Source organism: Sphaeramia orbicularis, chromosome 13 (assembly GCF_902148855.1).
Source record: "Sphaeramia orbicularis chromosome 13, fSphaOr1.1, whole genome shotgun sequence".
Classification (NCBI taxonomy): Eukaryota; Metazoa; Chordata; class Actinopteri; order Kurtiformes; family Apogonidae; genus Sphaeramia; species Sphaeramia orbicularis.
Genome location: NC_043969.1, coordinates 35,894,414 through 35,909,666, shown reverse-complemented (window position 1 = coordinate 35,909,666; position 15,253 = coordinate 35,894,414). Strand labels below are relative to the sequence as shown.

At 38.0% G+C, this 15,253-nt stretch overlaps 2 protein-coding genes across 2 annotated transcripts; one reads left to right on the top strand and one right to left on the bottom strand.

Moving 5' to 3' along the window:
* Nucleotides 1-712: 712 nt before the first annotated feature.
* Nucleotides 713-6,299, bottom strand: LOC115431302 (RWD domain-containing protein 2B-like). Its single transcript, XM_030151561.1, is given in 8 exon segments — nucleotides 713-1,109; nucleotides 1,112-1,308; nucleotides 1,409-1,493; nucleotides 1,496-1,675; nucleotides 1,678-1,747; nucleotides 1,749-1,776; nucleotides 5,718-5,785; nucleotides 5,873-6,299. Coding segments are annotated over 8 exon segments (888 nt in total). The 5' UTR covers nucleotides 6,080-6,299; the 3' UTR covers nucleotides 713-1,056.
* Nucleotides 6,300-6,390: 91 nt separating this feature from the next.
* On the top strand, nucleotides 6,391-15,231 carry LOC115431792 (ubiquitin carboxyl-terminal hydrolase 16-like). The gene is given in 19 exon segments (XM_030152437.1): nucleotides 6,391-6,662; nucleotides 6,845-6,911; nucleotides 7,001-7,188; nucleotides 7,624-7,727; nucleotides 7,817-7,929; nucleotides 8,024-8,268; nucleotides 8,386-8,401; nucleotides 8,404-8,480; nucleotides 8,573-8,703; nucleotides 8,797-8,884; nucleotides 9,765-9,846; nucleotides 10,578-10,669; nucleotides 11,014-11,067; nucleotides 11,156-11,323; nucleotides 11,439-12,105; nucleotides 12,818-12,912; nucleotides 14,357-14,443; nucleotides 14,573-14,720; nucleotides 14,809-15,231. Coding segments are annotated over 18 exon segments (2,538 nt in total). The 5' UTR covers nucleotides 6,391-6,662; nucleotides 6,845-6,850; the 3' UTR covers nucleotides 14,931-15,231.
* The last annotated feature ends 22 nt before the right edge of the window (nucleotides 15,232-15,253 follow it).

Here is a 15,253-nt window from a genome sequence, read left to right as displayed (position 1 = left end):
CTGACCCAGTCGTCATTGCTACAATATGGACCTGGTCAAATCACTCATTTCCTTACATTGCCATTTTGCTTCAGCTTCAAGGACTAATGTTCACTTGCTGCCTAATATATCCAACCCTGTGAAAGGTCCCATTGTAATGAGATAATCAGTAGTATTATCAGTTCTCCTGTAAGTGGTCAGAATGTTATGGTTGATTTGTGGGCTTGGTATTGACAGAATTTGAATGTGATCAATAGCTTACGCCAGGATTTACTAACTTCAGGGGGAAAAAATCAAGTTGAAAGTAGAATTGACTAGATTTTTCACCATATTTTCATGTTAAGTTCAAGAATTACAGATTTACTCATTCAGATGTTCACCACCTTGACTTGGATGTCCACTTCAACAGATATCTAGTTTTCAACACGGCCTAAGGTTGCACCGATCCGATATTAGGACTGGATATCGGCCCCGATATTAACATTTTAGCTGGATTGGGGATCTGCAAAAGCAACTGATCCTTCCCCTTCAAATTTTTGCAACACGGGTTACGTCATGCATGCCGAACGTAATTCTAAAAGTAACGTGACGGACTTGTATGTGGAGGACGTGGTGGGTTTATAGCTCTATAGCCCCCCCAAAAACTGATTTATACAGTTGTGATGTACAACAGTAGTTGCTTCCCACCCGCACGCATGGTTGACGATGTCACCTGCGACTCCCCCATGTGCTCACATCCCCCACCGGAGAGTGTCCCCCTTGGTTGAGAACCTCTGCTCTAAATTAACAGTATCGGAACGGCATTAGGTATTGACCAATATGCAAGGTCCCATCATCAGTATCGGCATTGGAACTGAAAAAGTCAGATCGGTGCATCCTTAACACACTCAAACATAATTAATTTCCAATGATAAAGTTCAGTTTATCAGCTTTTTCCTGTTATTATTACATTGGCCTCCATTACATTGGCTGGCCGCATTTAAAACCACCGAATGCATTTCTATTATTAACTTAGTGTCGAAAGCAGATAAGGCATGGGCCAAATACGAACCTGTGGGGGAAATTTTTACTTGACTTCTATCTCCCTTCAATGCCGAAATATATCTGAAAGACGTCACAACAGCCTTTTCATTTAAGAACTGGTAGAGCTGCCCAAGGTCCATGTGATTACCTCTGTTCCCATGGGGGTCAAACATTGCTTCTTCAAAGCCTGTGAATTTGCGCAGAGAGTCTATACTTTTAACAGCGCTGTCGTCCTCGCCCTGACGATCAAGGGGAATGTCCTCTCTATGTCGAATCATGATCTTCTTCCATGTCAGAACCTTCACTCTGTGAAATGGGAAAAAGTTTGCAGAAATAAAAACTCACACCTTGGCAGACTTCTTCTTTCTGTGACATCAGGGGCTAAAAATAACAACACTCAAGTTACCTGGACCAGAACTCCTCACAGGCAGACTGAGGACCTTCCACACACACAATACCGGGCTTTCCGGGCATGCTAAATCCCGACAGGCAAACTCCTTAGACCATTCCAAAATATTCTTCCTCTTCGTCTTGTTGTAAATGTGATGACTGTAGATCCACAGTCGGCTGAACACTTCCTGTGGCCGTGCAGGGGCAGACTCTTTTTTAGGTATTGCTGTTGCAGATAAGCTCCGACTAATGAAGGGCTGCAGGTTGTCTTTCACCCAGTCCCCGCAGTGAGCACACATACTTCCCCCTGGCAGTTTTCCATGAGGAATGTGTTGAGATCTGCCATGAGCTGGGTCCTGCTGGGCCCTGCTGAGGCCCAGACACCTACGGCACAAATAAAACATGATGTAGTAGCCCAGGAAGAAAAATATTCAAGGCCACATTAAACTGGAGAGTGATGTGCTTTTTTGCTACATAGCAAAAAGTAAATTGCCATAACATATAACATATACAGCTCTGGAAAAAACATAAGAGAACCACTGCAAAATTATTACTTTCACTGATTTTACCATTTATAGGTGAATGAACCTTTTTGTTTTATTCTCTAAACTACTGACAACATTTCTCCCAAATTTCAAATAAAAAATGTTATTTTTCAAGCATGTATTTGCAGAACACGACACATGGTCAAAATAACAAAAAAAAAAAAAAAAAGGCAGGTGTTTTCAGACCTCAATATGCAAGAAACCAGTTCATATTCATTTCTAAACAACACAATACCAATGCTGTAAACGTGGGAAAAGTTCAGACATCAATATTGTGGAATAACCTGATTTGCAAAGACAGCTTTCATGTGTCCTTGGCTCTTCCACCATTGCTGTTGGATGAATTTATGCAGCTCCTGGCAGAGAAATTCAAGAAATTCAGCAATGTTTTGATGGCTTGTGACCATCCATTTCCTCCAGAAGTTTCAAAGTGGGTTCAGGTCTGGAGATTGGCTGGCCGTGACAGGGTCTTCATCTTGTGGTCCATCATCCACACCTTTATTGACCTAGCTGAGGCCAGGAGCATTGTCCTGATAGAAGAACCAGTCCTCAGAGTTTGGGGACATTTATTGGATGAAGGAAAACCAAGCCTGATACCATCAGTAGATTGTCCTCACGGTGTTCTGTATGTTATGATGTTTTGCCTTTTTGTCAACTGTCCTTTTTATGATGTGTTTATGTTTAGCCTTTTTGTCAACTGTCTTTCATGGCACCTGGCTAGGGACTACTGATTGGAATTAGCACTGCTGCTACCATCTGGCATATTTACAGCTGCAATTGTTGGAGATGTTCATTGATATGCACTGTCCCTAATAAATAAATAAATAAATAAATAAATTTAAAAATGGTCGGAGCAGAAGTCCAGTAGTTTTTAATAGTTATTTTTTGATTCCAGTTACTTTTGCGGTACTAATAACACTGTTTTTTGCCTGTTGTAAGAAGATAGTGATGGCCACGTGGTGGTGTTTATACTTCTCCCTCTTAATAAGACATGGATCAGGTGTTTATTCAGTAAAATAAGGTGTGCTCGTGTTGGAATTCACAGACATAGGAATGGAATATCTGTCATACATGCACACATGCTGATTTCACAGGAAACTGCAGTGGTCTCTTAATTTTTTCCAGAGCTGTAAATGAGTTTGAGATACACCTACTTGCACTGTGACATCAAGATATCAAGATTTTGCATGCGACTTACCATTACTGCTTCTTCTAAACATTATATTTTCTAGAGGCAAATTACAAGCCTTGTTTGCTTTACTGCTCCACTATTCAGTATATGTACATTAGGGTGACACAAAATATCGATATATCATATCAATATATAAATAATAATATCAAAATCTATATATTCTATGTTTTCTTTCTTATCTTAATAATACACTGACATCAGACACTGATATTTGTATAAAACATGTGGCTTTCTGAGGAGATTTTTCATGCAATTTTAGTTAGCGATGAACAATAACAAGAACACTGATCATAACGATTTAGCTCACAATACATCATCCTGCTCATGTCAAAATACATGAATTTACCAACATTTGTGCAAGTAGTGCAGAGTTTTCTAGCAACAACTGGAGGACATGATAAAGCCTATGAACAGATTTATTGCAGAATGTCGCAAAAATTCCTTTCTTCTGCTCACATATTGATTTTTTTTCCCACTCAGTTTGTGTGATGGAAGTGATGAACAGGTGGATGATTTCATCTGGATTTTCTGAAATGGAAACCGCTACCAAGGAGCTTCAAGCCGAACATGATGGTGATTACTGTCGGTTCTACAACAGGAAACGGTTTTGAATCAAGCCGATGGACTCTTAAATTGTACTTACTCTTCACTCTGCTTGATGTTCTATTATTTTATTTATTTTTTATTTAACCTTTATTTAACCAGGTAGGGTCGATTGAGACCAGTTCTCATTTACTTGTTATTACTCTTATTATGATGTATGTATTTCTTCCATGTGTAGTGTTTATTTAGTACACTGTCCATTAAAAACAGGGCCGAGGACACGGTGGAGGGATTCTGTTACTTGGCTGGTCTGGGAACATGTTAAGTACAAAGGTCTCTTTCTCTCTCCTTCCTTTCCGCTTTTATTGCACTTTTATCAGGTTTCTGCATTGATGTCATTGATTTGGTTTTCTTGTCTTTTAACTATTTAAATAAGTAGTTTCTATGTGTCTTTCATTTTACTTTGCTGTTGGTAACCTGGTAACACATTTACTATACGGATTGGCCCATCTGCTGTTAAAGCACTTTGTAAACTGCTGTTTTTTTAAATATAACATAAATTATTATTATTATTATTATTATTATGAGATTAGATTAGATTAGATTAGATTAGATTAGATTAGATTCGATTCGATTCCACTTTACTGTCATTACTCAGTATAAATACAGGTAACGAAATGCAGTAATTATTATTATTATTGTTAGAAGTAGTTGTAGTAGTAATAGTAGTACTAGTAGTGGTAGTAGTAATAGTAGTAGTAGTAGTAGTAGTGGTAGTAATAGTAGTAGTAGTAGTAGTGGTAGCAATAGTAGTAGTAGTGGTAGTAGTAGTAGCAGAAGTGGTAGTAGTGGCAGGTAGTAGTAGTAATAGTAGTAGAAGTAGTGGTAGTACTAGTAGTAAGTAGTGGTAGTAGTAGTAGTAGTGGTAGTAATAGTAGTAGTAGTAATGGTAGTAGTAGTAGCAGTAGTAGTAGAACTTAGTAGTACTAGTAGTAGTAATAGTAGTTGTAGTAGCAGTAGTAGAAGTAGTCCGTAGTAGTGGTAGTAATAGTAGTGGTAGTAGTTGTAGTAGTAGTAGTAGTAGTAGTAGTAGTAGTAGTAGTAGTAGTAGTAGTGGTGGTGGTGGTGGTAGTAGTAGTAGTAGCAGTAGTAGTAGTAGTAGTGGTAGTAATAGTAGTGGTAGTAATAGTAGTAGTAGTGGTAGTAGTAGTAATAGTAGTAGTAGTAGTAGTAGTGGTGGTGGTGGTGGTGGTGGTGGTGGTGATGGTAGTAGTGGTAGCAATAGTAATAGTGGTAGTAGTAGTAGTAGTAGTAGTGGTGGTGGTGGTGATAGTAGTAGTAGTAGTAGCAGTAGTAGTAGTAGTAGTAGTGGTAGTAACAGTAGTAGTAGTGGTAGTAGTAGTACTAGTAATAGTAGTAGTGGTAGTAGTAATAAGTAGTGGTAGTAATAGTAGTAGTAGTGGTAGCAGTAGTAGTAGTAGTAGTAGTAGTGGCGGTGGTGGTAGTAGTGGTAGTAATAGTAGTAGTGGTAGTAGTAATAGCAGTGGTAGTAATAGTAGTAGTAGTAGTAGTGGTGATAGTAGTAATAGTAGTAGTAGTAGTAGCAGAAGAGGTAGTAGTAGCAGTAGTGGTAGTAATAGTAGTAGTGGTAGTAGTAGTAGCGGAAGTGGTAGTAGTAGCAGTAGTAATAGTAGTAAAAGTAGTAGTAGTGGTAGTAGTAGTAGCGGTAGTAATAGTAGTAGTAGTAATAATAGTAGTAGCAGCAGCAGTAGTAGTAGTAGTAGTAGTAGTAGTAGTAGTAGTAGTAATAGTAGTCGTAGTAGCAGTAGTAGAAGTAGTACTTAATAGTAGCAGTAGTAGTATAAAGGGAGGTCACACTAAATACTACCACTTTGGTTTATAGAAGCTGTTTCTTCCCTGAAACTTTAGTTATTACTGTATATGCGTGATCATTACAACTTTATTAAACCAACAAACCAAACCTAATGTGTGCTTGTGAGTTTAACACAGTGCTGTAAATAAAATGAATAAATCAAACACCTTACCGGACTGTTATCTCTGGTAACACACTGGGGTATTCAGATGGATAAGCACAGGAGAAGATAACATCCATCTGTGTGGAAGACACACTGAGTACTGATTACAGTTCAGAGCATATTTAAAGCATGACTAAATCCCTGTGACTGTGTTGTTTATTTACCTTTTCTGTGCATGTAGAATCCACACTCTGCTTTATGAGGAACTGTGGTCTGGATGGAGGGGGGCTGTCTGATGAACCCTCCACATAGTGCCTGAGCTCAGCCACTGCCAGCTGGTCTGTCATCTCCAGCTCCTCCTGGGTGGGAAACATGCTGGTCAGCAGCTCTATCTCTGCGAGTTGACTCTCAGCCCACTCCAAGTAAGACATGTCCACACCGACACGCGGATCCCCAGTGCTGTTATGGTTCACAGACTTTTAAACACGACCTCTGTATTTTTTGCCCGTTAAAGTTCCCACCACACGAGTTGTCATTTCGTTACAATTAACACCACAGTTAAATCCATTCAAGGTTTCTGAAGTATCAAGTATTAATGTACATATCCTGTAAATAAAATTGCTTCACTTGCAGAGTAACATCTCACCAGAACAGTGAGTAAAACGTTACTGCTAGCTGGGTTGTACTTGAAGTGTGTTTCCAGTCGGACTCTTTTAAGAGACGCACACCGGAAACAGTCGTACCGAGCATCAGAAGTAGCGGCACCGTCACGTTTAGTGCTCTGTTGTCTGCATGTGTCAGCTGGCATTTTTTGTGCTAAATCAGCGGAGTAATTTTCAGGGGACTGTCCTAAAAATTCCTGTCTGCCTTTTCTAAACTGACAGTCTCGTGTTTTTCGGCTGTAATGCGTAAACTAAGTTAAGTATGTGTAGAATAGTGGAACCATTCACTCATAGTAAACGAAACTGAAAACCGAACTGAAGGTTGTTTTTTTTTTTACCTGCATCTGTGACAGTAAGTTGAAAAAAAAAACAAACAAAAAACATCAGTATAGTCATGATTTAATACACGGAATACTTGTTTGCTTTTGGCACTTAAGTAGTCTTATTTTAAAGCATTGTGTCCTGCTAGCTGTTAGCCAAAGCTACGTTAAAATATAGTGTAACTGACTCCCATCTGTGTACTGACTTATTCAGGTGAAAATGGGAAAGAAAAAGGGGAAGGATAAAAGCTCCAAGGAGGTCGATGACATTGACCTGACAGGTAAATGTTCTGCTTCTGCCGTATGACAACCTGTGGAAGGCCTAAGGTTAATTTGCCTCACTGTGTTTTATATATGTTAATCTTCATAGGTCCATCCTGTAAGCATATTAAAAAGGGATCAGAACAAACTCTTATCAAGAAACTCTCTGGGAATTCTGACTGGACAAGTTGTGAGGACTGCAAGCATGATGAAAATAAAGAAGATGCGAACAGTATGGATCCTGAAATTGAAAATGAACTACCAACAGTATGGATGTGCTTGAAATGTGGGCATAGGGTAAGTTTATTCTGCAATATTATTCCTCCCATTATGGCTTGAAACTACTTATTTTCAGTGTCAATTATTTTCTCAAATATGTTCTAATGTCATTGTTAGATTATTTAGTCTATAAAATACAAGAAAATGGTGAAAAGGTGGTTCCATAAGCCTAAGATGATGTCTGCAAATATTGTGTTTGGTCACAACCCACAGATATTCAGTTTATTCCCATAGAAAGGGAAAAAAACATGGAACTATTTTCATTTAAGAAGCTACAATCAGTGAATATAGACTTTATTTTTCATTAAAATTAATGAAGCCAATTATAGATTGTCAGAGTTGTTGATTTTTAATTTAATTATTCACAACTAATTGATTAATTGTTAGACTTGTATTCGCATTTTGACAGTTTTTGTTTTTAAATAAATGACTTAAGTGCAAATTTTCCTTCAGGGATGCGGAAGAAATTCTGAGAACAAACACGCCGTCAAACATTATGAGACTCCACGGTCGGATCCTCATTGCTTGGTGGTCAGCCTAGATACCTGGAACGTGTGGTGAGTATGTCACTAATGACGCGGGGACCTGTATTTTTCTTTAAATTGTAAGTTTTGCGTCTTTATTACCATACATTGGTTCTCTCCAGGTGTTACATTTGTGATGATGAAGTCCAGTATTCCAGAACAGGGCATTTGGCTCAGCTGCTGACCAACCTAAAAAAACAAACCTCATCCGATGCCTTAAAGAAACCACAGAAAAGTATGTACCTCAAGGATTATTTTTTTCACATTATATAATGATGGAATTTAGTGACTCCTCAATAATGCCTGAAATGTTGTGTTTGGTTGTTTAGAAGAAAAAGAGGAAGACATTGTTGTGGAAGAGGAGCAGAAGTCAAACTCTGTTAAAACAGAAGACAGTGAAGATAAGGAAAACAAAGAAGAGAAAGAGAAGGAGAAGGACCACCAGAAGAAAAACACTAAGAGAGAAAATACAGGGAAGTCTCAGAAGTCCAGTCAAACAGAAGACAGTCGAGTTGTTTCGGTGAAGGGACTGAGCAACCTGGGAAACACGTGTTTTTTTAATGCAGTCATTCAGGTAAAACTGTACATAATATTGTATAAAACTGTTTTCTGGTTAAAATGGGAGCAATCTCATAGTATAACATGTATATTATGAATAATTGACACTTGCTGTCATTTCTTTTCTCTTCAGAATCTTTCTCAAACTCAGCTTTAAGACAAACTCTCAACAAAGCGACAGAACAGAAGATGAGCCTTAATATCGAACCTGTTTCCCCCTCAAATCTGGTGTGTTGCCATTATTTCTTAAAAATGACATTAAATTACCCTAAATATGGTTTGTATATTGTACTTAAAAGCTGGTTATAATGTCATTACAGGATCGTATCGCTGTCCAGTTAGACCAGCCCGGATCCCTGACTTTGACTATGTGTCAGTTACTGAATGAGATCCAGGAATCTAAGAAAGGAGTGGTAACACCACGGGATTTGTTCACACAAGTTTGTAAAAAGTTAGTGTGTTTCCAGTTTAAGGCGGAGCTCTGTCTTGAGATGTGTTGTTGGTGTATCCCCTTATCGTTGATCCTCCTTTATCTTTTCTGCAGGGCTGCCAGATTCAAAGGATTTCAGCAACAAGACAGCCAGGAGCTTCTGCGCTACCTGCTGGATGGAATGCGAGCTGAGGAGATCAAAGTATGTATTCACCTTCAAGCTGATATGATGCTGACTTATGCGTCAATTTGTGGGGTTTGCACTTTCACATGACATTGCAGCGACAGTAATAATCAGTCAAGAATAATCATTTTAAGCACAAGCTCAAAAAAGAAATGGTCACAAGCAGTACATGATGTTGTGGTTAGTGTACAAAAGAAGGAATTCCAGTCTTTATCACAAATAAACACCAACAAGACGAATGCAGATGATGTAGATGGGAAGTTAACATTAGATTGAGATTAGATTTATAATATTGATAGATTTCCTTTATTAATCCCCAAGGGGAAATTCAGAATACAAAATGCGGTCACTGCTCCACAAACACAGTCATTCCACATCAACAGTCAATAAATAAATAAATGCAGAGTTTAAGTAGCTGTGACTTCCTTTGTGCTTTCTAAAAATCTGCAGACATTCCCTTTCATTGATATAAAGCGCAGCAACAGGAGCTTCGAACAATATTTATGAGACGTCAAAGCTCTGGTCCTTTTTTAAATTTTTTTATTCCTTTTATTTGTATTTATTCATTTAGTTACAGGACAGTGTGTATTGGCAGTAGTTACAAAGAACAAGATGCATGCACCAGATTTAGCAGAGAAGCTGATTTCCATCTGTGCATTTGGATATTTAATCACAATGTTTATCTTTTTTATTGATTTTAAAGAATGTTTGCTTTCTCAGATAGTAATTCATATTATGGTTAACTTTTAATAAGATGAGGTTTAATCAAGTAGCAGTAATAGACCTAAACAGCCCAATCTCTTGAGGTGTTTTTCCTTACCCTTCAAATTCTGTTAAAGGTTTATTAAATGGGTTTGGTTTTCTTTTTATTGTGAGAATATTGTATTTGTTTCTATAGAGAGTCAGCACTGGGCTAATGGATGCATTAAAAGAATCTAAAAAAGGCATTGATGGAGAAGAGCTAAAAGCATTGCTCAAAGGTAAGAATCAGACATTTTATAAATTAGAAACCTTCCTGCATTCATGATTCAGAACAAACCTGTTTAGCATCTTACTCAAGTAAATAACTTAAAGGAGTTTCATTTTGCTTTTTTAAATGGAATTATGCATTTTAAAACATTTCCCTGTAGTCTACATAAACTGTAAATACTATGTTTGGGTCTGAATTCTTCACTAATTCAATTCCACAGGCCCATCTTTATCCCTATTTCTGAGTAATGACGCCAGAAAGGTCGGTTTGAGCACTGGCCCTTTAAATGCAAATGAGCCACTTTATGCCCCACCCCCTCCAGGTTGTCGGCTGTGCTGCTCTGTCACGTTCAACCACTTGTGTTTGTTGGACATATTTTCAGTTTTTACTACAACAACTGCTGCTGATAAACAATTATGTCGTACTCGGAAGAATGTTCATCGGAAGTCTTGACCTTATATGTGTAAATGTCGTGACGTAACTAGTTATAAATGTAACAAATTAAGAAGGGATTGAAACAGGTTGTAGAAATCCACTCGATTTTTGCCAAAATGAATATAAAGATAGCTTTGCAGCACCTGGAGGGTTCAAATTCAAACTTTTTGAACTATTAGGGTCCAAATACACAAATAAATGAACCAAAGACTAATAAAAGTGGGTTTAGCAAAATATGACCCCTTTAAATTCACCTTATAGTTTGTGTAAGTAATCTGGATCTCTAACTGTATATTTTGATTTCAGAGTATGAGAAGAATGGATTTCCAAAAAACTTTGTGGACCAAGTTTTTGGTGGAGAAATGACCAGCACCATAATGTGTCAGCAGTGTAAAACGGTATGTGCTGTGGAAGTCATGTTAACATTACAAAAAAAAAAAAACATGCAGGAGACAAAATGTCGGAATAGTCCCATCTGCTGTTAAGTTTTTGAATAGCCTGTAGACAAGCTTGTTGGGAACAATGCACCGTTAACTATGATGACTTATTTACCGTACTTATTGTATTTATTGTACTATGTGAGATTGATTGTTTTGGTGATATGTGAGATATGTACACTTCTGTTGCAAATCAAATTGCCCTTCGGGGACATTAAAGATTTTTCAGTTCAACTGAAACATCTTCCCCCTGCAGAAAGATAAAAATTCAATTCAATTAACTAATATCTGTTCTCCTCTTATAGGTTTCTGTTGTCACTGAGATGTTTTTGGATCTTTCCCTCCCTGTTTCTGATGAGGTAAAGCCCGCATGAGTATTTTTGTTTTCTATTTTTCATGTTTTACATGTGTTACACTGTTGTGCCCTCTTATGACTATATCCTTAAGGCATACAGAAAAAAGAACCAGAAAAAAGCAACTCAGAAAGCCAGTGAGTCGAGCCAGGATGGAAGGAACAGCCCGGCTTTGACCAACGGGAATGATGATATTCCCACAGGGGCTGGCAGCAAGTACCAGCAAAAGAAAGCCAAGAAGCAGGCAAAGAAGCAAGCCAAGGTACCTCAGTGAATATATCACCTAGACGGGAAGCTACAGGAGGAAGGTTTTTAAGGAATAATGTGTTGAGGGTTTTTGCATAGAGTAAGCTGTGTTTCCATTTCTGTGCCAATAGCAACAAAGGAGGCAGCAGAAGCTTGACGGCAGGGTCACGTTAGATATTCTCACATCCCCGAAGAACACAGAGGATACACCGACAGATTCGGCTGTAAATGCTGACGACAACGCGGACAATGAGCCTCACGAAGAAGAAGAACTTAATGAAGGCGGTCCTGCCCAGGTCTGTGTCGCTAAAGAGGACCAGAAGAACACTGGATCGGACCAGGCTGACGAAGAAAAAGAAGAAGACGAGGACTCTCTAACCGACGGCGACTCTTCTGTCAGTAATCGTTTTACTATCCTATCAGAGGAGCGACAGGGAAATAACAGCGTCTTGGAAGGCGAACAAACATCCAACATGAATCAGGAGCAAGAGGATGACTCTCTAGTGAAGGAGATGGAGAAAGTAAACTTAGATGATGCCTTCATTGAATGCTCAGATGCTGTTGATCAAAGCATGGAGAGTGAAGATGAACCTCTGGAGCCTAAAGAGTACACCGTGGTTAACCAGGACCCAGAACTGGCCTTCCACACTCTGGCCACCAGGACGGCGCCAGAGAAGCAGGAGTGTTCAGTCCAATCGTGTTTGTTTCAGTTCACAGAAGTTGAAACCCTGACTCAGAATAACAGCCTGTTGTGTGTCACCTGCACTAAACGGCAGCCGAGCAAAGACGAAGCTGGAGGTATCTGGAATTTCTTTTGTAGTATTTTGTAGTTTCTGTCTTTAATCCATAAAGACCCAAATATCCACCACCGACCAAAAGCACCTACTGATCTAAACTGTTTAATACCTGTTGATCCTTTAATCCTATCAATACATGTAAATAATTGGTGTAAAATGCAGTTTATCATCTTTTCATGGTCATCAGATATGACCCATTTGGACATTGAGAAGCTCTGTAGCTACCGTGGAAACACCATCATCCTCTACAACATTGATTCACCAGTAAAATCCATGGAGTTGGATCAATGACAGTGGATGGAGACTCTTGGTTTATGTTCAATTATTGATATATTTTACTGAAAAAGTCACTTTTTCTTCAGTTTTTTCTGCTTTTGATATAATAACCGTCAACTTTAATCTAAGCTTTTATGAACATCTGGATGATCAGTAAATTAAATACAGGAAAATACCTGATTTATACAGATAAAATACAAAAAACAGAGGATTGTATTATAAATAAATGGTGATAAATCACTTAAAAGTTAGATATAGAGAAAATTTCATTTGGGAAGGGACATAAAAGTAGTGCAGGGTCTTTATGGATTAATATACACTGCATTTAAATAAGTAGAGTATCAAAATATAATACTAAAACTTCAACTCATATTATGTACTAAGCAACTCAGTTTTCTAGTCGGGGATCAGTAAAGTTTTTCATGTTTTGTTTTTAGGTTCCAAGAAGAATATCTACACCGATGCCTTAAAGCAAATGCTGATCTCCTCTCCTCCTCCAGTACTTACCCTTCATCTGAAAAGGTTTCAACAGGTAATCTACTCAAAAAACAGAGGATTCATTAGCTAAGTTTCTGTGCAGGCTGCATGTTTTGGCAAAAAAAGACCCGCGATCCTATGATTATTGTGAGCAAAATTGCAATTTTCATTTTCATGATTAGTAGAAAAAAAATGCACGTATTGGTCATTTTGAAAGTCTGTTTTTCCAAGTGACACACATAAGCTTAAACTAGTTTGTAAAAAAGTAAAAATAGCTTTCATTTTGTATGTTTTACACAGTACCTCTATCTGCTTAGTCAAACATACTCAAGGCCAAAGATTCCAATCTGGCCGGTTTAACTGATGACGGCGATTTAATGGTTAACCTATGGCTGATTCAATCACTGTGAATGCTCTCCTGATGTCTACAACAGCTTTGTGGTTCAGTAGAATGGATTTCTTAGCTGTAATGGGAGAGATTAGTGACAAGTTTTGTGTGTTTGCATTCTTTTAGCTTTGGTTTTGATGATAAAGATGCAAAGAAGTACAAATATGTGTGTTTGGCCCATAGTTCCGCTACTTGACAGACTGTATAGGCCTTAGCTGTCTCTCAAAATAAACATTTACTGACTATTAGATCTTTTTAGGTAGCACTGCAATTTGCTAGTCCATGGATAAGATGTTAAAGATCATCACAGAGGTTGTCTGATTGTTATTGAAGCAACAGTTTTCACAAAATTGGTGTTTTTTTGAGGAACCTGAGCCACTTCTCCCATAGGACTCCATTCAATCAGATGAGACTGGTCTTCTTTCATAGACCTCAAGGCCATGATGTGTTTTTAATTTTAAAAAATTATGGATTCTGTGTCATTTAATCAAAATGATCAGTATGCAACTGGACACATTTTATGTTCTCTATTTCTGCAAATATATCACCCTATATCTGGACATTTTAAGTACATTTATTTAACTGCACTTCTTTCCATGTCTGATTTGCTATTACACAATAAGCCTATTTATCTATTTATTTATTTATTTATTTTTCTTGGGGTTTTTTTTTTCGTCTTTCTTCTCTCCTTTTTCTTTCTTTTATATCTTATTCTTATTCTAGGAGATGTTATTGTACTTTTAGAATGTAAGCCCCTTGTTATGTATTTGGCTGTAACCGTTCAGCCTGAGCAAACTTTCCAATATCTGTCATGTGGTTTTCTTCCAGTATATTAGTACGTCGTAATCTATTTGATGTTTTATTATGTTGGTCGTTAGTGCAGGACAACAGACTGAAATTAGCTTCCCTGCTAAATCTGGTGCATGCATCTTGTTCTTTGCAACTAATGCCAATACACACTGTCCTTTAACTAAATAAATAAATACAAAAATAAATAAATAAATACTGCCACGTAATTAATTGTGCAGCTCTGGTTGCTGTTAAGAAACTTTTGAAACAGTTTGGTATTTCATCATCAGAAATTTAATAAGATCGATTGTCTCTCTTTTAGAATGGCTACAGTATTTGTAAAGTGAACCGGCATGTCCAGTTCCCTATGATCTTGGATCTGGCCCCATTCTGTGCTATAAAGTGCAAGGTATTGTAACTTTTCATACAGTAGCTTTTTATTGGATATCTAATACTTTAACAGGCTGTTAATGAATATATCGCTGTTTATTATGAAATACAGATTCTGTGAATGCTAACAGAGCTTATCCCTTTACAGCATGCGACAGAGGGAGATGATAAAATCCTGTACAGTCTGTATGGCATTGTAGAGCACAGTGGAACAATGAGATCAGGCCATTACACGGCCTACGTGAAAGCACGTCCTCAGGTCCCTGCGTCATTGTCCAACGGAGTAGGAGCAGAAGGTATGGGTCCACAGGCATTAAGACTATCAGAGAGATCACTTGTTATTGATGTTTTTAGTATCTCCTCTAACACTTTTACCCACTTCAGGAGATGCAGAGCCACCCAGAGGATCCTGGTTCCATATCAGTGACACCAGCGTCCAGCCTGTGAGCGAGAGCAAAGTTCAGAGTTGCCAAGCCTACCTCCTCTTTTACGAAAGGATCCTCTAAACGACTTGAGCTTCATCACTCAGGAAATGCAAATCAACTCGCATCAGATTAAAAATATTGATCACACAGAGGAGGGGGGGTGTTGACATTTTGACCACACTGAACAGCTGTATGTCTGCTGGGATACAAGAATACAATGAAAATCAACTTGGACTGTGACCATAATGTGGAATTGTGTTTTATATAAACCACCAACAGATGACACTTCTGTAGATAAATGAAAGCTAGAGGGAGGATAATTTGTACCAAATATTTATATGTTTATTTTTTAACAATATGTAATGAAATGCTTACAAATCAACACTTGTGTGGTGTCTTTCTGA